This window comes from Lipophrys pholis (assembly GCF_963383615.2).
Source record: "Lipophrys pholis genome assembly, chromosome: 1".
NCBI classification, from domain to species: Eukaryota; Metazoa; Chordata; class Actinopteri; order Blenniiformes; family Blenniidae; genus Lipophrys; species Lipophrys pholis.
In genome coordinates this window covers 18100734-18126355 of record NC_137635.1, presented here as the reverse complement: position 1 = coordinate 18126355, position 25622 = coordinate 18100734, and the positions used below count along the sequence as shown (strand labels likewise).

At 40.9% G+C, this 25622-nt stretch overlaps 1 protein-coding gene across 1 annotated transcript in view; it reads right to left on the bottom strand.

The window, feature by feature from the left end:
* antxr1c (ANTXR cell adhesion molecule 1c) overlaps nt 1-24091 on the bottom strand; it is a 38352-nt gene extending 14261 nt beyond the window's left edge. The window contains exons 1-11 of the mRNA XM_080483007.1: nt 23526-24091; nt 8224-8295; nt 6951-7022; nt 5931-6012; nt 5687-5717; nt 5531-5604; nt 5365-5433; nt 5012-5092; nt 4557-4617; nt 3057-3155; nt 2273-2342 (exon numbers count right to left, since the gene is read on the bottom strand). Coding sequence (XP_080339133.1) covers nt 2273-2342; nt 3057-3155; nt 4557-4617; nt 5012-5092; nt 5365-5433; nt 5531-5604; nt 5687-5717; nt 5931-6012; nt 6951-7022; nt 8224-8295; nt 23526-23683 — 869 coding nt within the window. The 5' untranslated portion in view covers nt 23684-24091. The remainder of the gene's footprint in view (nt 1-2272; nt 2343-3056; nt 3156-4556; nt 4618-5011; nt 5093-5364; nt 5434-5530; nt 5605-5686; nt 5718-5930; nt 6013-6950; nt 7023-8223; nt 8296-23525) is intronic.
* Between the last annotated feature and the right edge of the window lie 1531 nt (nt 24092-25622).

Sequence of the window (25622 nt, the reverse complement as noted above, 5' to 3'; positions counted from 1 at the left end):
GACTAGTGTGAATTTGAGGGTGTGAAAGATATTAAAAGTCGTTGAGGTAATGTAGGGCACTGTGGCAGACAGCTGTTAGGCCAGGAAATAACACAGACAGGCAGACAGTACACACACACACACACACACACACACACACACACACACACACACACACACACACACACACACACACACACACACACTCACAAAACAACGGTCGAGTCACAGAAATGGTCTTGAAAAGCCTCAAAACTCTGAAATTAGCAAGCACAGCTAAAGCCCAGTGAGCTGCGTCCTTCATTAGCCCGAGTTGCAGTGGAGTGTAAAACCTCCGCCGGAGGGTTCTGCCCCCTGCCGAGAATCAGGCCGCGTACAAACACACATGGCCACACGCTTGAAAGGCCCAGAGCGCTGCTACATGGCTTTGATCAGCCACGACTGGTCGACGAGACATGCAACAAACTGTGAGGGAAGAAAGAAGGAGTTAAAGAGTGAGAAAGACAAAGAAAAGACACATATGGGGAGAAAGGAAAAAAAAAAAAATCCCCATATCTGCCGGGGGAAACTCTGCCACGGTGGCACTTATATAAGGAGAATAAGGAGAAGATTAACGCAGGATTGTTGAGTCAGGACGTTAAAAGTTTGGGAATAACAAGACGGAAAGAACTGAAAATGGACACACAGCCATACCGTTCACCATCGATTAAAGTCAAGCCGTCAATCAAGGCTGTCGTGAATATTTGCTCTCTGCAGTTCAAATCAAATTATCTTACTATTCCACACCACTGCCAGTACAGATTTTGCCTGCAAATGTGATTTACATGCGATATGGGAGAGTGAAACGGAGGCATTTGTGTAAAAAAAAAAAAAAAAGCGATAAAGGTGGAGACGGCGTGCGAGCGCTTTCTCTGAGCTTCTCCTCGTCTTTATCTCCCTGCGCGTTTAAAGTCTCCGCCGCTGTTCCCCCAACTTTGCATTTTGTGCGACCGGGCATAACTTTTAAGAACTTACAGACACAAACTTTGTTGAGGTACATTACACCTCAAATGTTGTCCCCTTTGTGACAAAGAATGCTATTCGCCTTATAGGCTAATCACTTTACCAACTTCAACGGTTCTCAGAACTACCAAACATTCAGTCTTTTCAGAATTTTTAACCCTTAAAATGCTTGGCGTCTTTTTTTCTCCCTAAAATGAATAAAAGAGGGTTGAGGATTTCATGGTGATAAAGGTCAAGTTTAGCTGCTACTTAGCTTGAAGCTAACTAGCAGCTACAGTCAAACACAACAAAAATGAAATGAGTAATGGATAAAAATACCCTTGAGCTTGAACAGATTAACATGAGGCAATCAAAGTATTCTCAATCAAAGTCATTGTGAGTGACATTGCTGCCGTTGCCGGAATTCTCCCTTGTTGTAATGTTCACTTTTAAGTAGTATTGTAAAGTAATTTTATGAACTACAAATAGTAATACTGAACAACTCTGGACCCTTGTGAACAGTTAGCATTGCATCCTGTCTGAGGTGAAGTCTTCGGCCTCGTTGACATGAAGATGCTGGTTTTTGTGTTTCCGATTAATAAAAAGTTTTGTGTTTACAAGGCGACATGTTGAAAACGATGTTTGTTCATAGGGAAACGGCAGAAAAGCTGAAAACAATGTAGTTAGCCTCAATAATCCTGATCCAAAGTAATTGGCAGCCTGTGATGTGTTGTGACAAAACGATTTTTATTTGGTAAACAGCAGTTTGTGGACGACAGTTTTTCAGTTCTGCGTCAGGTCCAGCATGAAGGCTCTCACGGAGACGTACTTGTTGCCATGGCAACCTATTAAAGGAATGGGCAATGGCCACCGGTTGCTAGGACACTGAAACGAGTTGACCCAGGCGAGGTTGTTTGTATCAGGGTGAAAAATTAAGAGTTAGATTGTTAATCTCAATGAACAAATCCCCTTTTCAAAGCGAGTTTTGTGAGTTTCTAGTTTCTTTGTTACTCTGAACAGAACGGTAAAACCAATAGCAGATTCTTCACTGAGTTCATGACAGAAGTAGGACAGGAGGAGGGTTTAACGCTGCATTCGCTGGCAAAACCACGGAGCCTCTTATATTTTGCTAAGCTATACTGGGATCTAGAAAGCAGGAATGCAACCTGGGATAAGGATCATAAAGACGGTTAATGTGTGGCAGGATTCTGGAACGCACCCATGTGTTTCCTCGACACAACGAATGGGATATACGACGCAGGAGACTTTTCCCTTTGAAAGAGAATCAAATCATGAAGACAGAGACACTTACTTTCCGACTTCATCGATAAGAGGAGCTGGACAAAGCAAGAATGTGTTCTCTACACCGGCCGGCTTTTCATCTAGAAGGAAATAAAACATTTTTATGTGTGCGTTCCTCTGAAATACAGTCATCAGCTTCAGGCAGGTATTACAGTAAACAAGTCAGCACATCTCTCATGTCCATTATTTGTTTGCAGTATGAGGCGAAAATGAAGCCTTCCCTTTAGGAATCACTGCTGTAAAGTATAACAAAGTATATAATACAATAAAATAATAATAAAAGTAGTTGTTTCCTTTGCAACCATTTATAAAAGAAGTGACCATATTTGGTGTTTTCAGCATTTCTTCGTGATTCTTCCAAACCAGTGTTGTAAACATGCTTGTAATAAGTCACATGAGTGACACATAATATATTTTATGGCGACATTTAAAGACGTTTGTATGTAGAAATGAAGAAATCTGGTTAGATTTGGGTAAATTTCAACAGACTTTATTATATTTAATGTTATATAAAGGAGTTTAATTAAACTTTAAAATTGAAAAGGAGGATATTTATAGTATTTTTTTTATGAGTGCCACACCCCACTTTGCCTATTTGCGATAAAATATTATTGATAATGTGAATTTGTCACATAGCCACACAGTTATTTGTATTACTAGTACCAAAACCATAAAAAAATACAACAACAGGAAATCGACAAATATACAAGCAAATATTCATCTTGGTGCTGCACAGGTGGAGAGACTCGCTCACATTGATCATCCATTGCTATTCTGGCGAGCGGCTCACTTACTGACTGTCACGGTGTCGTTGATTTTGAAGCTGCACAGCACCTGGTCGATGTTCCTTGCGTGGAGAAAGCCGTTCCCTCTCACCACCACTTGAAAAGACTCTGGTTGTAACAACACACACGCAGACATTTTTTACTTCTGAGGTGCTCAGCTGGCCGCTTCTGCCAAGCAAAACCACATCTGATACTCTATTACTTTATTGTACATGAGCCTCATTTTCCTGTTTAACATGGCACAGTTACATCTCGCTCCCAACATGGCTACTGGATTATACTTGTGGGATCATTTTAGATTATTTGTCTGTGTTGTAATAATACAATTTGAACTTCGCCATCAAGGTAAAACTGCACCGGCGATAGCTTCTTAATGATACACAGTGCAGTGGGATTAATTGCACAACATGGTATGAAAACTTAATGAGTTAAACACATGTAATAAAATACAGCAAAAGTTTTCTATTTTTATTCGAAATAAATTTATTCGAGCTTTATATACTGTAAATATATCAGTTCAACCAGCTTTAGCTTCTTTTTCTTTGGTTTCCTCTTCCCTAAAAATGCTTTGATTGATCTTTTTCTGCTAAAACACACCAAATGAGTGCTTGTAATTTGACACCTGCATCATGCACACATGCACAGTAACCTGAATGCTGAGTGCTCGCCTCACAGACCTGTGACTGACCTTATATGTAGCTCTGATTCAATGGCGGTTACATGAACAGTAGGAAAACAAAAGGTAGATCCCCTCAAACAATTTTGAATGTAATTAAAGGAAAATGTGACGATGACGAACTTGTGGGACGGAAGAGAAGAGCACAGTCAAATAATTTCCCTGTTGGAGGGAGAAAATAATTCACTGCTTTGCGAAGGAACAGAAGCAGATGTGGAAACTAGTCCCGAGTCCTCCTGCTTTGTGGAAATCAGTCCCTGCTTTTATCTCTTGCTTCTCGTCTTTTAATTTACACCCTTGAACAACATATCAAATAATAAAAAAAAGACTTGCGTTCTTTAATTAATACCTGGACTCTTAAAATTATATTTTCTATTCTTTAAAAAAAAAAAACACAGTGATTTATAACACCAGATCTGGACTTTGAAAGAAAACTGGTTTTTAGGTTTTGCACTAAAATTGGACTATTTATTATAGAATTAACCACAATTGTCTTTTAAATCGATCTGGGTTTTTTTAAATGCAGACTTAGATTCTTTTTAAACTTGTTTGTCATTTACATAAAACCACAACATCATCAGCATATGCTATCATATTATATGCTTGCTATTCCTTAGATTAAAGTCCTATATTGTTCAGGATATGTATTTAATGTGAAACCTATTTCATCACAATTAGGTGACAGATAAATATGTTAAAAGCATCACAGAATAGTGACACAGACAAAGAGTGGGTGATTTCTATCATTATTTTGCCAACCTCTTATTGACCTGGATACACACATATGGTTGTTTCATGGTTTCTAAAATTTGTGTGTGTTTGTAGCTTCCCACCTCCTGCACACACACTGGAGGGCTCGGCCGCCAAAATTTCTATGCAGGATTTCTTGATGATCTGGATGAGAGACGAGAGCATTCAGATGGGATGTAAGAGTTCAGTAAAAGTGTTCTGGATCTCTCTTCACTAATGATGAAAGAATACAATATCACAAAATATACCTATTATTGGCAAACAGTATTCTTTATCTTAATTCCAAATGTGAGTGTATTTTCAGTCATCCAGCATCAATGCAAATTGTGATTTTTTAACATCGTTATTGCTAATTAAACTCAACCAATGACAGACAGCAAAACCCGTAAGTGATAAATATACTCTATGTTTGCTACTGCATCAAGTCACAACCAAACACTTGCAAAGTTTCGAGCAATATAAAATATGTGCATTATGACACCTAAACAGTGTTTGTGATTTACGGCTGTTGGCCGTGCACACGGAGGAGTTTACTTACCGAATCAATGACGCCCCGGAGGGCGTGGAAGCCGCCCAGCACAGGAAACACGTGGTCGATGGTGTCTGCGATGGTGGCCAGCTGTGGCGGGAGAGAGAGACAGATTTACACAGAGGTGTGCAAAGAGGGGAAACAGCAGAAGAACTGATCCGCAAAGTAATCTGGAGTTACACATTAAAAAACACGCAATGTGATTTGACAAAGTTAAATGAGTGAATGTTTTTTTTTCCCACATAGGTTTTGGGTTGGCAAAGTGTCGGTGAAACCACAGCTGCATTGAGAGCATTCAGTTGTGTACATTAAGGAAATGGGAGGATAAACCGCCCCAATGCTGCTCAGGTTTTGGGCCCTACCTGTGTTTCATTGAAGTCTTTAACACCAACACAGTACACAATTGCCCCAAGAGATCTGGCTTCCTCTGCCTGTTGGAAAACAAGAGCATATAGCTAAGTTGCAGAAAAATGTCCGTTACGTTACGACTTTGGGGAAATCTATGTTTTTTGGTTGTTTTTTTTTAACCTGTTGCTGTGCGTTGATGAGCTGGTGCTCCTGCAGCTCCCCATCTGTCAGTGCAATAATGACGCTGGCCGTGCCTGGAAAACACACACAGACGGGCTGTAGCTTTAACATGTAACTGAGCTGGAAGAAAAGGGTCATGGATTATTTCAGGCTTACCAAAATTCTCTTTGCGTATCTGCTCATTCGCCTTTAAAGAGAAAGACAGTTTCAGATTTTAGGAAAATTTGAGGTGGTTTTTTTAAGGAATTTATTGGGAGAATCCACTGAACAAATCAGATTTTTTTTTTGATGTTTGCGGCCACAATTAAGTCTTCGTAAATGCTTGAAAGTCATACTCGTCCAGTTTCAATACAGGCAAATTCCACATATTTAAAGCGGAACAAGGAATGACAGTGCTTACACTCTGCAGCCCGAGGTGCATGAACGTGTCTCCACCGGGAATCTCTCTGTTCAGAGCGTTCAGACCCTTTCGGATGTTCACTCTGCACAGAGAAACACAGCAAAGACTTTAGGTCACTTTCTCCACAACAAAATTACTAACTACACCATAGACTCAGCTTTCACTGAGCAGACAAAATAATAGTAATTACCAAAGGTTCACAACCATTTCTGGCCTGTAATTTACAAATGTAGTGTTATTTTCGGTCTGATTAGATTACTTTTACATTTTATCTCGACAATAACTTCCTCTACCTGCAGCAAGGCGGAAACACGGCTGTATTAAATGGAACATTTGTCACTCAAGCTTTTAACTCCATGCACGTTTGAGTTTACTTTGTTTTTCATGTGTGTGACCCCTCCATGCCCAGGATATTAGTCACCAAAAACCACAACATCATCAGCGCGTGCATTATACCTTATGCTTGCTGTTATTGATAGCAAAGTTTGATTTCGTTGGGTAGATTGTTTTAATATGACTCGTGATAATAGGATGCACCTTTGAGCCAGATAAATACTGCAAAAGCGAGAAATGAACATGGCAAGTGTTCCTGTGAACGAGTCAGTTGCGTTTTTTGTAACGTCACGACATCACGATTTCCCAAAGTGACGCAGTCGATGTAGAAACAGCCCATAGTAATGCAGCAGTGATGACTAGATAGTGATTATTGCTGGTGAAACAGCGGAATGCTGGCCTTTTGCTGCTTCTGCCCCACTGACATCAAACTAAGGTCCTCTGGTTTCACACGTTCATTGTCTTTGGGGCAGCGGTGGCCACGAGGTTAGAAAAGTGGACTTGGCATCGGAAAACCACGGATGGGTCACCACTGTCTGTCCCTGAGCAAGACCTTTGACCCCCACCGGCTCCCCAAGAGAAGCCTGGAAATGTACTATAATAAAATATAAAATCAAAACGGACTATTTAAAGGCTTATAGACGATTCCAATAATCAGCACATGACAAAGTTCTTCACGTAATTCACCTGTTTTCGGTCAGTTTCATGATGGTGGATGATGTGGAGGAAAATGTAATGAAGGACATCCTCAGCATGGGACTGAAACAGAGGAATAAACAATTATTCAGTGCATTGTACTGGAAACATTTCTGAATGTGAAATTATTTACAAAGATTGTAATTAATACTTAGTGACAACAGCAAAACAAACACCAAAAACTGGGTGTAATTCATTCTTTACTTCTTAAAATTTACAGCATTCAAGAAAAGACTGATATGACTTCACTTCTTTTCAGGTCCCTCCAACAGTCTAAATTGATGATATGAATATGCTCTTGTATTTTCAGCCAAAAACACTGATGTACCAAGGCGACACCATACATGGATGTGGGCCAGTAAATTTCTTTCACGTAATTCAGTGAGTATCACCGGTCTGTCAGAACCATATGGCTGACCTACCTCCACTTCCTAGTTGGCTCAGCAGACCTCCAATCAAAAAACATATGTGAAAAATACAAAGTATGGCTTTTTTCATAACACGACTCGTCAGATAACGTGCAGTAAAGCCATCAACATCATTCGTGTCAACAAACTGCTGAGCTCCGTGGTGCTGTTGTATCCAGTGGAAACTGGGTCAAAGAAGAGATTTGTGAGAACAAATCCTAAAGCACAAAGACATTATCGTCATCTACTTGTTTTCTTTGTTTATCGCAAGTCGAATTGTAATCTCAACACATTTTGGCATGGTACAACAAATACCGTGCAGCAATAGGAAAAGTGCTTGTCATACTTTGAATGATCAGAGAATTTTGTTCTCTACTGCATGTGTCTGCCTATGAAGACTCACATATGGTTTCTAATTCTTGGAAAGAGTTTTTCCCATGAGGTCTTCCAAGGACTGAAAGCACACACAAATCTCTCAGTTCTTCCAGACTATGCATCTACCTAGATAACCATTAATCCGTGGAGCTTTCTGTTGCTTGAAATGATATGAAACAGACATTGGCCAGGCACATGAAGACCCTTCAGCCTGTTCTCACAGACGTCCGCGAGCTGCTGCAGACTGACATACTGAATGACTTAAGCATATGGGCCATTGTAGCTAAAAGAACACATTTTATTTAGACTTCAGCAGGGCGACGAGTGCGTTTCTCTTCAGGGTTCTCTGTGTCTCGCGGCTCCAGGAAGTTGAATACGAGGTGACGACTTTGCTTGGGGAGCTGCAAGTCTCGTTTCTTGACGTTTTTTCCCCCCCTATCTAACTACATACGTTCGTTAAGCATTGGCAAACTTTCTCTTACCTTTTGAATTTCTCGGCTAAATTCTCCACAAAGTAGTAGATTTCACTCCAGTGATCCTTCACACTTCCCGATCTGGGGAAACAAGAAAAACAACAGAGGGAGAAACGAATGAAAACATGAGATGTTTTCTTTGAAAGTCCAGCACATAAAAAGCTGGAGGAAATGAGACAGTTCAGCCCTGTAGCGTTCGTAAAATATACTTCAGGCACATCTGTGAGTTGCGGATGATTTGCTCGGCAAGAACTCGAACAAAGTCCCAGGGCTTAAACTATTTGTCAGATGGGCGCGAGCGGCCATATGTTGGAGCATTCAACTTAAAAAGGTACAGTTTGGCGAGCCAAAAAAACGGCAGGGGGTCAAAGCATCAGCAGCACGACGCGGAGAACAAGCTGTGTGTGTGTGCTTGGGAAAACTCAGCTGTTTAATTTGATACATCAACTTTACTGTCTGTCACTAGTCAGGGTTTTTAATGCTTCACATAAAAACATGTGTGCCTTCAAACGATCTGAACGTCACCAACTCTGTACTTCCATGTGTCCAATATGTTGGAATAACTGTTCAGAAATTGATCCACCCGAAGGATTTGCTCTAAATCAACGTTTTTGCCAACAATTAAGAAAGAGTGAGGAAATTCATAGATGGTAAAACATTGGCCAACAGTGATATTGGTATGGAAAATGAGGCACAATTGGAGATGACGGAGTTCGTTGAGTGACACTCGCCAAACACTTTCGTCATCCGATTTGTTAATTGGTGCTAGTCTCAACACTGCCCCTCCATGGTTACCAGTGGCACTGTTCTGTAGTTCCACATCTGTATGCTTCTAGATACAGAGAAATACAGAAATAAATGAAGGTGACAGAAGGCTTTGTGCATATCTGTAAACATATCGGGCATAAATAAGCCTTTAGTTGCCACCACAAACCTTTTGCAAGCCGTTATTAACAACAACTAGCGATCTGTTTTGCTACAGTTAAAGCAGGTTACTATTGGTATTTTGTCTAGTACCTTGTGATCATTAGCAGTCAGATGAAAGAACCAGGCAGCAGACGATGGGGTGTTATTTAGTTCTCTCCTGCATCCTGAATGAGCCTCCGGAGGACAAGGCAACAGGCTCTTTTCTCTGCAGGGGTGCGCTTCTATAAAACTGGACCGTTGTAAAACAACTCCCTGCAGCGATACCCTTCATTTCCTCTGGCCAGACTGAGTGCTTCTATTCATGGACACTTTATGTTTGAGAGGCTTCAGTGGACAGAGAGATCCGTTGGCTAATGAAAAGGCCAGAGATTTGAGATTGAGGGGAAATGAGCTAATTGATTGTGGTGAAGCTGGAAGTCTGCTTCGAGGATGAAGCTTACTCGGGACAATGTGTGAGGCTGACTCGGGGTTATTCTAGTTGCTGACGGACTGACGTAGCAGCATTGTGTTGATGGGGCGTTTTTTTCTACTACACAGGACCTGCCATACAAGGTCAACGGAAAATTTTAATCTGCAAGGATTATCTTGGACTAAAACAGCTCTCATGTAGTATAAAATTATACTTTCCACTTCCTATTGATCTTTTTTTCCCTGTCTGGTTGACTTTTGTATATTTAAGAAACTGCACAGAGTCTAATGACATTTGCCTTTCGTTTATGAGGTTTATGCCCCATTGTGTTATTGTGTTGTTGCTTGGAAGTGGAAGGGTAATTACTTGGCCGGGCTCAGGGGAACACACAGACAGGGAACACCAGGGAGTTTCCCATCATTCAAGGCTATTTATCCAGCCAAAACCATTAAATACACATTTTTTAAACTCATGTTTTGTATCCTTGTAGACTCCACTTTTCTGCTTTAAAAAGACATTAAGACAGATTTTTACTGCTAGTGTAACGCGTCCAAGAGGATGATATAGCCGTTTGTCACTCGATTGCTTTTGCACATGTTGAAACTCTCAAAAGTCGTAATGCTCTTTCCAACCGTAGCAAAGGTGATCTAAATTAACAGCAACTTGTGAATAGGGTTGCACATAGCTGGAGAAACTGTTACAGCTGGGTATCTCTGATTACAGTACTGGTACTACAGTACTACAGCAATACAGTCTTTTGAATGATTGAAGTAGATTTATATCAATGAAGGAATGAAAACACAAGTATGGAAATGCACGAACAGTTCTTGAGTCTCTGCTTTGAGTTTAACTAAGCAAAATACAGTTTCACCTCGGCTTCTCTAGTCCAAAATACAAGCGTGTTGCTCGGAACATCAATGCAGATCGTTTTTGCGGAGAATGTTTTTTTTTCAGGAGATGGTCATGCCGAAACAGATGAGGGCAAGCAGAGGTTCAAGAGACATATAGGTCCCATTTACACAGCAGCAAGCAGAGGTCCAAGAGACATATATGTCCCATTTACACAGCAGCAAGCAGAGGTCCAAGAGACATATATGTCCCATTTACACAGCAGCAAACAGAGGTCCAAGAGACATATAGGTCCCATTTACACAGCAGCAAGCAGAGGTCCAAGAGACATATAGGTCCCATTTACACAGCAGCAAGCAGAGGTCCAAGAGACATATAGGTCCCATTTACACAGCAGCGCCTGAAGTGAAAACGCATCGTTTTTGTTTCAGAAATTTCAAAACGTTTTGAAATGAATGACCGTTTACATGAAAACGGCAGAAACGCTGAAACTGTTGTGGCGAGCATGCCAGGCCACTAGTTGTGTTGTTGTTTGTGTTTTTTTTTTGGGTAATTAAACTACACACAGGCACAGAGAACAACACGCTATAGACATTAACAATGGCAAGTAGACGGACATTCTTAATGGACAGACGACGCAGTTGGATTGTTATTCTGGCGACTCTCAACTATAAAACTCCCAAGTACCTCGAGATTATGGACTGGGACTCATGACACTCTGTCACGCGTTGTTGTTGTACGATCTACTCATGCATTCGCTGAAGAACGATTGACTACAGCCATGGGGTGCACGCGCAAAAGCAGCGTTTCAGAAAAGTTGAGTTTTCACAGACCTGGAGCATTTTCAAAAAGTTCTATCTTGAGAAGTGTTGTCAAAAAGGTGCCTTTTCAGTGGCTCTGAGCACCGTTGTCATGTAAACTGGGGCATACGCTGTGTTTTCCCTTTAGCTAATTTCCAAAAATCAATAAATGGTGCGGGCAGAAAATAAATAAATACTCAAATAATAAATATTCAAATACATCGATTTAACAAACTTCAATTAGAGACATGGAGTTGCTTTTAAAAAAATAAAAAATAAATTAACTGCTGATATTGAGGGTGCAATTATGGTCTTGTTCACAAGGGTTAACCTCACATGTTCCTGTTCTGGAATGACAATGGATAAAACACTGTAGGACTTTTAACTCCAAACAAGGGCAGGCGTTTTAAAACTGATTTTTGGTCATAAACGTTGCTGATCCCTGACCTGGAACATCTGATATTGTTCTAAGTATATCACCCCGAATTGGTGAAGATTTAACAACCTATAAGTCAATGGTGCCAGTCAAGAGAAAGGCTGTTTAAGAAATCGTCCAGTACATTTATTGGATTTGGGTGAGTTGAAAATTCATAATTTTGGATGAAAAAAACCCAAAACATGTTGTTTGTAATGAAAAGAAGTGATACAAAACTGGAGCAGAGATCTCTGAGCAAGAAAACCAGTTTCTAAGACCTGCTCATGTCGGAATATCAGGACATAAAATGTTACATAAGTCTGGAAACGTCTGGAAAGTTCGACACACTGGTCAACCTAAGAAGCGAAGCGTTTCCTGGCAGTTCACATGACCTGTTCTCCCACATTAAACGCTGACATTCCTCCGGTGCTGACTGAGCAAAGACGGAGGACAAGACCTTACAAGCTAAACAAAATCCTCCCAAAATAAGGGAGAGAGAGAAAAAAAAAAAAAAAAAAAAAAAAAACAGGTTGAGGTAGAGGGGCTAAATGTTTAGGTCGACCAAATGTGATGCGCCAACAGAAAGGATCAGAAAAGGACTGCACACACACACACACACACACACACACACACACACACACACACACACACACACACACACACACACACACACACACACACACACACACACACACACACACACACACACACACACACACACACACACACACACAGACCTGAGGGAGGGGCAGCATCAGATTCTCCTGCAGATTGTTCCATTACAGCAACAAAGAGAGAGAGGATAAAGTCCGGCGAAGCCCTGCGGAGGTGTGGGGGTCATTTCTGACTATTTATTTAACAGGGGGGGTGAATCTGAGAGCGGCCTCCTTTTGGTTCCTCGCTGCTTATCTTTCTGAATTTCTCAACCACAGTGGTGCTTGTTTGCTTTGGACCGGTGGGATTGTCTGTGGTGGACGTGGCCGTGGGACCGAACCCGAGCTTGCAGTTTCACTCACCTGTCTAAACAGTGTCGGCGAGAGGAAGTGGGACATTCTGCTCTGTGATTCCTGATGAAACCGTTTTCATGCGGTGCATTATCCCCCCCCCCCACACAATCCCTTGATCTAATTTAGATGATCCGAGCCGAGCCCTGAGGTTCGGTGGACGGAGCCAGCGAGGTGAGGCGGGGTCGCAGGTGGTCGAACACACGCAATGCACACATTGTAAGACACTGACTGACTGAACCGCGGCGGTTTATTCATCCGTGCACTGTCTACAAATCCAAAATGTCCGAATATGAAAAAAAAGTGCGACTAATTGCAACTAACGTGGGAAGTTCACAAAAAACAGAATTTAACTTGAATTGATTGACAGCTTTAATGATGTCATACCTGGTGGTTACCTGGATGTCGGATGAAAACCACGTGTTTGTTTGGAGTTAGAGAAAAATAGGAATAAAATAGAAAAGGAAGGAGAGAGACACGAGTCTTATCGATGGAAAATTCACTAAATTCAAGTGTGTGAGTGACACAATGCGAAAAACCTGCTGTCTCGTGTTTACCAGAAAAACACGCCAACGATTTACTGAAAACCTCAGCTTCAAGGCCTCGTCTGTGACTCTTCTGAGACTTCCTGAGACAAGAAATCAGCAACTGGTTAAAACAATGTTTGGTTATTGAATGCATGTGTTCATCCACACTTCTGTTGAACATCTCGTTTTTCATCAAAACACAAAATACATAACAGTGTGATGCTACAATTCTTGGCTGCCCTCTACTGTGGTGCCATAAATAAGGGCGAGGAATTGACTTTTCCTGTTACTGTCGTGTCGAGAGCAGAAGGCCTCTGTTTTTAACTTTATGCTCCATTTCACTGTATGACAAGCGCTCTCTAAATAAAATTTGATCGCTTGACAATAAATCAACATCTGGTTAGTAACAGGATAAAACACTGAAGTCATTGAACGTTGAACGACTTGTACAGTGGGAATTAACAGGAACTTTCTCAGGTGCACTACGAAATGTTCAGTGTTGGCATGTAAAAGTAAAGAACTTTTTTTTTTTTGTATGCTCATCTATATTTCAGCGTCACTGTGATCTCTGTGTGCCAGACTTTTCTCTGTGTTTGGATTTGTGGATGTTTGGCATGGCTTTATTGGCTGCTTTCCTCGTCTCCCCTTTCCCCAGTGCTTCTAAAAAAAATAATAAAAAAAAACTATCTCCTGGGACTTAAACAACTAATGAGTCCTTCCCCAATCAGTGATCCTTGACAACTCTTCACATTATGCATGCTTCCTGTTGGGAATACTATCAGGAAACACTTCATTAACCTCCATTGCCACACAGATGTGCATGCATGGGTTTTCTCTATGTTCGGAGTTACTGACATTTTGATGCTGTGTCACTGTGTTAGCCCTGGAATGAGCTGCTGACAGTGTGAACTCTATTTTGATCCAAGTAGAAATGGCTCCTGCTCCTCTGACCCTAATATAAAGTGGCTGGATAAGAATAATAGATGGATGCGACGTTCCCTCTCGCTCATTTTGTTTAGTTTAGTCATGGGGCGAGAACATAATGAAATATTGGCTCATTAGCTGATTTCAGGTAAAGGTATCTCTCTTGATGACACTGTTAAGATTAATATAGTTAAGCTTCACATTCACAATAACTCAACTAATCATTTGATTAGAGACTTCACCACTAAAAGCACCCCTTTAGACACATGCACAACATAACTAATGATACAGTCTTGTTTTCCACAGACCATTCATCCTGAAACCCCGTTGTACAAAATTACATGTAATCAGATACGTATTTTCTAAGGTGCGTTTGTCATTTAGAGCAGCTCGCCTCTGTTTTCTAAATAAGTGAGATAATATGAATTATTAGCTCTCAGCAATGCTAAAGAGGCCATGTGAGGAGAGGAAATGAATTCTTTGGATGTACACCATGGGCCCGAGAATGAAAACATCTTCAATCATTTTTAATAATATCATTTTCTGCTGACTGGCTTCCACTGTGATATTGGGGTCTCGGGGGGGGGGGAAAGAGCCAATGTGAGCTGGTGTGTGTTTACAAAAGCTTAAAGATGAGGAAAACGAAATTCAGTGCTACAAAGACAGAACAAGAAATAAACAAAGTAGATAAGCTATAACAACAGCTAAGAAGAAGAAAAAAACAGCTGGAGAAGCTAAAAGACTAAACCACAATGTGTCAACACTGCTGGGGAAAGTACGCGACGATGCAGTCCGACTAATATAATAAAGATCATAACAACATGTTTCCATGTTTTAAGTCTTTACTGCCGAGAATGTCTACCGCAAATTTGCACATAACATCGTCAAATATGTTTTACTGGCTTGTTCTGTGCCGTATGAAAGCCCAATTGTGTATTAAATCCCATTTCAATTTGTTGGCCCGTGTCATTGATGTGAAGTAGGTGAACGTTGATTTAAAAACAAAACAAAAAAAAAACTGCATTGCTTCCACCCAAAACGATCAGCTGCAAGGCTGTAATTTACGTAGCTGTGGTCAATTCTAGATGGACTTCAGTTACACAGGCCACTCTTTCCACTGCTTCAGCAGCCTCAATGCGCTTTTTGCGTCGTAACATTCGCCACGGACATCGTTTTCAAAAGGTTGCCGTGCAAACGCGAGACTTTTCTGAAATGAAAATGTAAAATTGCCACGTTTTCACTGGAAAGGTTGCGTAGACGGGGCCTGGAAAACGACCCATCCCGCCAATGTATAGCTGGTGCTGTTAGCAAAATGCTAACGTTCGCCTGCTAACAACTTCACAATGACAGTATCAACATCTTGTTATTTTTTTAAGGTTGTATTTCTTGAGGTTAGTTTGTAAATGTATGAATCCAGACTTCTCAATCCGGGGGGGGGGGGGGGGGGGGGGGGTTGGTTATTTAGTCAAATGCTGGAGTTCAACATCTTTGTGACACATTTATAACATCGGCTTTTAAGACGCATGTAAATAAATCGGGTAAATCTTAATCTTCAGTTCACCTACATTTTTTTTCTCACAAATAAAAAGGCACTTTTTCTTTAAGAAGATTTCTTCCGCGATCTTTAGCTACTGATTATCAGTGGTATTTCCTTACCCCAGTTGCTTTCTTACTCACAACGAGCAATGGGTTTTTATCAGATATTTGTCCTTCTGTGGGATATTTCCTTCAGAAATCTAACAAAGACATAGGACAAAATACCAAGAGATGTTTGGTCTTAAATGAATTCAGTCCTTCATAAAGTGATGATACTATTCCTAAATTTCTTTCGTTATGCACTTTACATAACATTTGATTCACATCATTTAACCCTCTGGAAGAATTTTTCTCGATTCCCCGGAGACGCCGCATATTTTGAGAATCACCGCGTATTAATCTTATATAGAAATCTAATGTAATGTGAGATGTTTACCATACAAGCTGGGGCCCTTTACAAAATAATCACCTTAGAATTATTACTTTCAGAAAACATTGTGTTACAAAAAAGCCGCTTTAAAGCTGCTCTTGTAAATATTTTGAGTTCTCAATGAGTCACATGAATGAACCTGAACAATCTCGCCAATCCCCAAATAATTAACCTCCAGCTCAGCAAGTTTGCATCGGCTTTACTGAGTGTTTTATTTCAGCTCATTGGATTTACGTCCTGCGGCTTTAATGATCTGATTGTTCCATTACTTTTATAAGCATTGTTTTACATGAATGGCATGATAGCGTTACACCAATACCGACAGATACACGCAAAGAGTTCATGTTGGATTTGCAAAGAAAACCCAAATGCCGGGCGAGTATTAACTATTCCCAATGGTCTTGTAGGGCTAATATAGTTGAGGCGTGTTGGTTTAATATGATACCTTTGCAAATTATTCTCAGTGTTTTCGTTCTTTCGGCTCCTGTTAACAACCAAACGGGCTCTGCTCTCCCAGGGGGCAACGGGCTGACGCCATGTGGGAAAAAGCTGCTTCGGTCTGAAAGCTTAGCGGCTCAGCGTTGTTCTCACGGTTCAAAGTGTCAAAAAAAAACAAAAAAAACTTGAAGAAGTAGAAGAAATCCAGAAAGTCTGCCATTCCAGCTGCTGGGCCTACCCACACCACCCCAGCCTGCAGCCAATGACGGAGCTCCAATTTAACTGACATGGCACAAGGCGTTGTTTGTTTAAAACCACTAACCTACTTTTACAGCCATCGCAGAAGTCAAAGTCTTCACGATCGCTGAGCTAATGCGAAGTGCTAAACCGAGAGGCATGTCGACGCTGGAGAGGCACGTGGAAACGGCGGCTGCAGACATGATCTCTTCCTTTGCATTTCTTATCATCTGAACACCATCGCAAAGCACTTCTCTGAGTAATTGAGTCTTTTAAAGTCTACTTTTTGGCTTTTTTGTTGCTGTTCTTGAAAGATTTCCGTAAAAAGTGAGGCCAGAGGACAGAGCAGGCGAGCCGGGTGTCATTCCACAGCTAGGACGTATTCAGACATATCCGAGGTATTTACTGACTGCAGCTGCACTATTTTGGGGGATTTTCCGCTGACTTGCCGGGATTCAGGAAACCTGACCCAAGCTCGTGACAACACCAACATCAGAAACATCGCGCAAGACCCAACACGGGACAGAAATACATTTGATCTGATCTGATTGTATCTAGAATCAATAATGAAGGATTAGCTCGAAAAATCTAATAATCACCATTACTACATATTCAATGGTGAAAAAAATGTTTTGCCAGTATAACTGACTGCTTTACCTTTCACTTATATCTTTTAATGATTATGATTTCTTTCCTCAAATACCTCAATATCCCATCTGAAGCTCTCTGACGCCCCCCAGGTAAGGCCTGATTCACACTTTGAGAACCAATGAGTTAGAAAAAGTGTATTTCTACTTCTTAAAGCATTGATGCCCAACCGCCCAAACACCTGCTCTGACAAACCAATGGATCATTCTAAAAGTCTGGAGGTCTTAAAAAGCGTCTAAGGCCCAATTTACAGGACAATGGAGCACAGCGCCGCTGAATATGCAACTTTTTGAAAATGCTCTGGCTCCGTCTCCATGGATTCTTTCTCATAAATAGACAATGAAACGTACGCCCTGCAGTGTATGCTGTTACAAATGTCATGCAATCATTTTCACCAGGAACAACATGATGGGATACAGTGAGTGAAGGTAATGAAACACTTTAATCATCCATTTAAATGTGATAAAACCAAGCAAAATCCACCAAATCTTTTTACTTATAAAGAAAATTTTTTTTTTCTTATAATACATATAAAACTTTATTTTATTAGTTTAGGAGGTCATTGGTATCATTGGATGGTTTGTATAGGGAGTGTTTATCACCAGAGATGCACCGGTACAAGTACAAGTACAAGCGCTAGGCTTGAAGCTATTTGCTGATACTGAGTACCAATACGAGTACGAAACTCTTTAACATGTAGAATTTTGTGAATCCACTGAGCCATAAACTAATGCGCACATCAGGAGCTGGTCCAAATGTCGCTGGTGACTAAGTTGCTGGTGTTATGCAAACTAGCGTTTGCCTCCAATCGACATTTCAGCAGAACAATATTTACAGTCTGCCTTACATTTGTCATTCTCATTAATATTAAAGAATCTCCAAACCGCTGACGTCGCTCGTCCTCGCGCGTCTACTTGCTGCTGACGTTGCTGAATGGCGACCTGTTTGCGCGACCATTTGGTTTTGATTGAAATCTTTACACGGCGGTGTTAAAATAGAATAGAAACCCCGCTATAAATGTCACTCTTTCGGGCCTTCAAGGAAATGATGCAACTTGACGGGATGCTGAGTCGTCTCATGACATCACCTGCTCACATTTTTATTGGTTCCAGGAATCTGTGCTCATGAAGGTTGGCACGCTTACAGTACACTGAAAATAAGATCATCAAACTCATTTTTGGTGTGACTTATAGTCTGGAAAATACAGTAAAGAGAAGGTCACCCCACAGCCTAAAATGTACCATCTATCTGGCGGGTTTTGGCCTGAAGGTCACATGTTTGACACCCCTGGTTTAAATAAGGAATAGCATCCACAACATGCTTTTAAAAAGCAAGATGCAACATGTAACTTTCCCAAGAAGAAATGCATAAGAGACATGCATAAGAGCTTTCTATTGCTGACCTGGACCAGTGAGAGAAATGAGGCTCTTCTAACAGTTTTGAAGTGTTTTATCAAGTCCATTCATCCACCATTGATGCTGCTTGATCCACCGTAGGGCCGTATGGGGCTGGAGGCGAGTCTAACTACGGCTGAAGACAGATTACACTCTGGCAGGCTGCCAGTCCATCAAAGGACCTTTTTCAGAACTGTTGTTTTATTTTGACCTTCTTGAAGCGTCTTGTCTCGATGAGATCTATGAGACAATGGATTGTGCTTCCTCACTATATCCTACTGTTGTTTGATTGCTTTTCTTCTTCTTTCCTCTTCTTTTTAATATAAACGTATCATCAAGCATTTCGTATTTATTGCTAGAACCTCCACGAGCAACAATTATCATTCCTGCCAGAATTGCCCAAATCACACCTTCGAATCTACATCAGATTCAGGATTTATACGCCCATGTGTCTAAGTAAACTGTGAAACAGCCACGTTTTTATTAAAAATGTTTTGTTTAGCTTTTACTCGCCAAGGGAATTGTTCAGGGTTTTTTTTCCAATTAACGCCCTTCTTTTAATAAGTTTCACTTGGATACCTTCTGTCTTGTGAGCAGTGTCATCTTGCCTAGCAGACGTATTTGTCATTCTTTCCACTTCAGTAACTGAATGTTTCTAACTGCCTGAGCTTTATATCATCCGTGTTAAACCTCTTTGGTTGCTGCAGCTCCAAAAATCTCTGCATGTGTTTGATTGAAACTTTGCCGGCCTGTGACTGTGTGCTGCCTACTCTCCCCGCCGGGTCTTGTAACAGTCCTACTTTCCTACAAGATATTGGACATGTTTCATCATGGCTCCCAGTGGTTGGAATTAATACGTCTTTCTGAAGCCCACATTTTCCAGCCCCCTGTCCCAGATGCCCCGAACGCAAGCTGGCAAGCAAACCATCACGAGCCACCTTCTTTACGGTTCACACTTCATGTGTTTGCACAAGCACCGCAGTCTCAAGCCGTGACATGACATCATCTGCCCCGAGTCTGTAATAAAGACTTTTGAGCCAGGGCAGCGGTATCTTCAGTCATCACAAAGCCGTGATCTTTTTTTTCCCACCTACAGAACGCAGTTCTCGTTTGAGAACGAAGTGAACATCCCGTACTGGTCAGGTCATCGGCCAGCTCGGGCGGCACATGGTGTCAATGGCGGACAACGTGGTAAAACCAAGGAGGAGCTCGGGGTGTTTGTGGAGGTTCCCCGGGCAAGAGGCACCATGCAGGTCTCTAACCCATCCAGGGATTTTGGGTTCCCTGATGGATATGTTTCACATCATGTTTCACGACAACAGTCTTAAGTTCTGTCGTTGATACTGATGATATGGACCGACTCGAGGATTCCTCCTTCTAGCCACAGTGACAACAAGGAAAAACTCCCCAACCATTAATCAGTTTAAGGCCCCGGTTGACATGACAAAGTTTCAAGCGAAAACACAATGTTTTTGGGTTTCCGGTTCAGAAGAGTTTTGCTTTTACACAACAACATTTTAAAAACGACGTGAGTTGACATGGAAATGGCAGAAACGCTTGAAAAACGATGTAGTTAGCATGCCAGGCCACAAGTTGGCACTGTTGCTTGTTTGTGTGAAGATGACCAAGGTGGATTGTAATTCCGGCGACTCTCAACTGTGAAACTAACAAGTCCCAGGACAATGTGGACCAGGAGTCATGACACTGGAGGCCGCCATTATTGTTATTGTCTATGAATTTGTGCATGTGCAGAGGAAGTATTTTCTATGACCACTCTGCGCATGACTAGTACCAGCTCCTGAAGATGACAACAAAATCTAGTATTAATGGTTGTTTCATCTGCTGTTATCCGTTCTTTTGCCTGCCGACTTCGTGGAAATTGCGCCCTCTGACCATTAAAAGTGCGTGAGTTGAATAAATCAAGCCTCACTGTGATCCTCCCACAAGCCTGTGTCCTGTAAAGGCAGCTCAGGCCTGAGGGACAGCGGGGGGTGGGGAGGGTATAAGACGAACGAGACAAGTCCCTAATGAGCTTCCTCTTGTGTGTTTGAAGTCCACCAATGGTGTGTTGTTATTTACCCCGACAGTGGGCAGAGACGCACGCCAGAGAGCTAACAATAGCAACAAACAAACAACGGAGCTGCTTCTTGACATTCACATCTGGGAGGCAGCGCCTTCTTTTTTTTGCCAATTGATCCTGAATATTTTAGTACCACAGAAACTGCTAAAGGTTTCAGGATGGTTGGTGGGCAGAGTCCAATCACGGGATTGATTCCCGCTGAGGGCCTTCACTGTGAAAATACACTCAGGTTAAATCCTTTGGCAGGAGGCGCTGCAGATTCCCCCGATTTCACGCCAAAGCTGCACGAAACCCACCATCTGACAACCTCTGAAAGAAACACACCAAAACAGCCCTTTAAAGGTGCTGCGTGCAACATTTTTCTCCTGCAAATGAGGACCACATTTTCTATAAATGTTGCTGCTTCCTGTCCTCGCTTGTTTTCCCTCCCTCTCGCTGGCGCTGCTCCATCAGAGCCACAGAGGAAGAGAAACAGAGCGTTCTTATTGTTTTTTTTTGTTGTTGTTTTTTTTTAAGCACGTTTCCTTATAAAATTGCCAGTGGATGATGAGGCTTTGCTCGTTTACAGTATTTAAAGGCATAATAATAAAAAATAGAAAAAATGTAAAAATGAAGAGGCCTGTTTGGGAGCATGGCTGCCTCAGTCTTCAGAAATCATTCTGGAGAGTTTTATTCATTCGGACAATTTTTTTCCTTCGTAATCTGAACATAATTTAAGCTCTGTCGGTGCACATGGCACATCGTATTGCAAATCAATCTCCCCTATACCAAATTTGGGATTTAGAATTGAATATTTCCCAAAAAACTTATATAAAACTTTGTCCTCCTCTGAAAAAAAGCTTTTTTTTTTGGTTAACTTTTGATTGACTTCAGAAACATCACGATTTGAATAATTATCAGGATTTTAACCCTTTAAGTGGCCGTTTCAGTACATGAGACACAATTATCAGCTATTCATTCTCTTTTAAATGTTGATTATCACTTAAAATATGGAATTTTCTTATTAAATGTTTGATAAATCTGATGCCTGTTTGGAACAATTTAGCTACAAATAACATGAACTTTTCTTATTCATTTTTAAATATTAGTGCTGCAGTCATACTAAGTGAGCGATTGACTCTTGTAAATATAATAATAACACACCTAACAAATAAATGACAATAAAAACAGATTAATAAACAAAACCTTAACATTACACAATGAATGGTTATATTCGTGACTGTGATCAAAAAAAGTGTGATTTTGATGGAATTAATTGGACATTTTTCATCATTAAATGATTTTAAAGGGATGTTGCTATTAAATGTGATGCTACACAAAAATGATCATTTATTATCATCATTGAAGATTTAAGTGATTAAAAAAAACGTCAAGCAATCAATCCAGTATACAAAAGGTTAAACTGTTTAATTGATTGGAAATGTTGTGGTTTTTTGCAGGTCTGAAGTTGTTTAGGAGATTAATGCATAATTAATCTGTACAAATATGAACCTGTAAGGGTCACCTTGTCCTTAGTGAGTGAAAAATGTACTAAATCAAAGTGATTCCTGCGGTTTACAATGTGTAGTGAACAAAGGAAATTCGTTTTTAAAGACAAGTTGAGGTCATGGCTTAAGTTTAACCAGCAAGTAGCTTCTTAGTCGTTCCAGCATGACATTTCAATCTGATTAAACTTTATTTCTTACTGCTCGTTGCTGTACATCACATGGATACTAAATGTGCATAAATGAAGTCTGCACCAGCCAGTCCAGAAGTTTTTCCCCCTGACATTTTATTTCCTCCTCTGCCGCTCCAGTCCAGCTAAGATGTCACATAACCGCAACATTTTTCCAATGTGGGTGTGCAAAGAAATGAAAGAGTTCAATAAGCAGCAAGAAGGGGGGGGGGGGCTTCCTTAAAGCAGAAAGAAAAGAAAAGGCCTGAAAAGAGTTTCAGGTTGACTCATATAAATAACCAAAGATAAGAGTTGAGGGGGTTTAAAGAACTGAATGCACAGATGTGGGTCGCTCTTGCTTTTTGCTGACTCAGCACACTGTTCTCCAGGAGACTGCCTCCTCTCCACTGCACATGCGGCCTCATAACCGGAAGGTTTTCTGCAGCTTTCGAAGAATAATTCAGAAATGATTCGTTTTCTTTGTGTTTGCATCCGGAGGAAACATCATCAAGGCAGCACCTATGGCAGTGGTCACGGTGAGGGCCACAGAAAGTGTCATCTTTACTCATAGAAGGACACATTTCAGTGGACAATGCAACAATGAATGAGAAGTGGAGCTCATTAATATCTAAAAACATCACAGAATGGCTGTGAGTTCATGTAAATTGATTAATTGCACAATTCTAACTTTTAAAACGGCCTTAGTTTGACGTTATTCATCATTCATAACTTCTGAAAATCCCACTTGGAGGCTTCTAGTATCTTGTCTGCTCAATGCCCTCGTTGACCGATTGATGGAACCGGTTGTCACGGGTTCGAATCCCGGTCGGACCAAAACTAGTATTATTATCATTCGATTTTCTAATAATAAAAAAAAAGACAGCACGTTGTATCGTGAAACAAATCAGTAAAAACCTTCTAAATGACCGTTTACTTCTCAGTGTGTAGGGACTTTACATTAATTCATTAATTAATTAATTAATTGGTTGCGCATTTAACAAAAGAAAAAAGAAGAAAAAATCAATCTGTTTTTACTTACTTGTCAAGCACAAAATATAGGTCAAAAGCGCCCTGACAGGAGCTCTCCTCCTCCTCCTCCTCCTGCAGCTCTGGTTCGGATCTTGCGGATGGAGAAAAAAGCAAAAATAATCCCAACAAAACCAGAACAAGACGCGCATTTGTCAAAAAGATGGCCATAGCTTCTCCTCTGATTGAAAGAAGTGGCCCAAAAAAAAAAAAAAAAAAAAGTAATTCCTTTGTGGATCAAACTTTTTAAAACGTGGGGTTTTACATCCCAAAGAGTGGAGTACAATGAGAGAGATGCAACAAAGAGAGGGGATGGGGAGGATTAGAAATCAACTTTTAGTTGTGATCGGTCCACAAAGCAGCACTCAAACTTTTCAGCTCTGCAAAGAAATGGTGGAGGGGGGGAAAAAATCCAGACAGGATGCGATGATTGGACATAAGTGGTTTGTTAAAAATAATAATTTGTATTTGTATTAAAGTTGCTGGTTTCAATGTTTCAAAAGCCGAGAGGAGAGTCCATGCAGAGCGGAGATGGAGCTGCAGGATCTGGAGCAGATGGGGGACAAACTTGGCTGAAATGGACAAGGTTTCAGATTTCATCCTGAGGAGGAGAGACCGGGAAAATGGGTCAAGATCCCCCCCCCCCCCCCCCCTTTTTTTTTTGCGCCTCCCTCACGTGGCAGACTGTCGCATTTCACTGGGAAGGATGGAGCCGACACCGCCCGCACAGCGCAGTCCTCCGGGCTGTGCCGGCGGCTTTATCCATCGAACGCTTTGTTCTGGGTATAGATTATTTGCTTTTCATTTTTTTTCCTGCGATCAGACCCACAATAACTACGTTTTCAGAGGGTAACATAAACACACACAAGCACATGGAGTTGATTTTTACGTTTTCTTATTTTGTGTATTATCTACTTTTTTTTTTTTTAATTATTTTATTTTTAATCTTACCTTTCATTTTATCATTCTAACTCAGGGAGTACCACCACATTTTTGTTGTATTGTTGTCTGCAACTGTACAATGACAATAAATCGTTAATAAACCGATATGATGTCAATACGATGTAGATTTAATACCAATATGATGCTGATATGATGTCTGTACAATACTGATACCATGCAAATTGGATGCTGAAACGATACCAATATGATACCAATACAATACCGGTATGATATTGATATGATGTCAATGGTGCCGATATAGTGCTGATATTATGTCAACATGAAAGTAATATTTTGCCCCAAAATTTATCCAAACATCAAAATTAACAAAAGTGAAGTAAAAGGCTTACATATTTACATTTAAAATTAATACAACTACTTTAGTAAACGTCACCCATATGCTTTCTTTTTAGAACAAATTATGATAAACTCAAAGGGTATGTGAATTTTTAAAACAAACACGCTGATTATTTATTGATTGATCATTTAGCAATTAGACTTCGATACTGCTGATTTCCTTTTCAATCAGAAACCAAGTTAAACCATAGCTGCTCTTGCGGATACCGAGGTGATACTGATATCGTCTCTGGAAGCCAAATGAGTGAAGATGGATGGTGTAGAAGGTGTAGATGTCCTGCAGTGGTGGTTCAGCACTTCCAGTTCAGTGTTCTGCAACTCTGAAAACCCTCTGCAGACACTTTTTGACCTGAGCAGAGCTGCTGCCAAACCAGGAAACAACATTCGGTGTCAGGACACTTTGTACAGTACCAGTGTAGAAAGTACCCACTATTCCTGGGGAAACCCAGAACATTCATCTGAGGCGGTTGCCTCACCATTTTGGACTGTTTCCAGCCCATGAAATGTCAGCTGGACCTTTGAACACCCAGATATTTGAGATCATGCATGTGCATGGAGGTAATACAGCAGTGGGCCGAGCACGTAGCCCTGTGGTGTGCCTGACTTCCAAGTGATGAAACTGGACATGGAGCCACCAGCCCTCTCAACTTGCGAACCTCCTCAGTCGATCTAAAGATTCACCTCATATGCATGGTCTTTGACTGTAAGAGCGCAAAGTGTTTGTGCCTGATTTGAATCTAAATGGACGATTTGGCTTCTTTTCCTTTGTCGGGCAAAAATTGGTGCACAAGTGATTGGCGGCACCGACTGA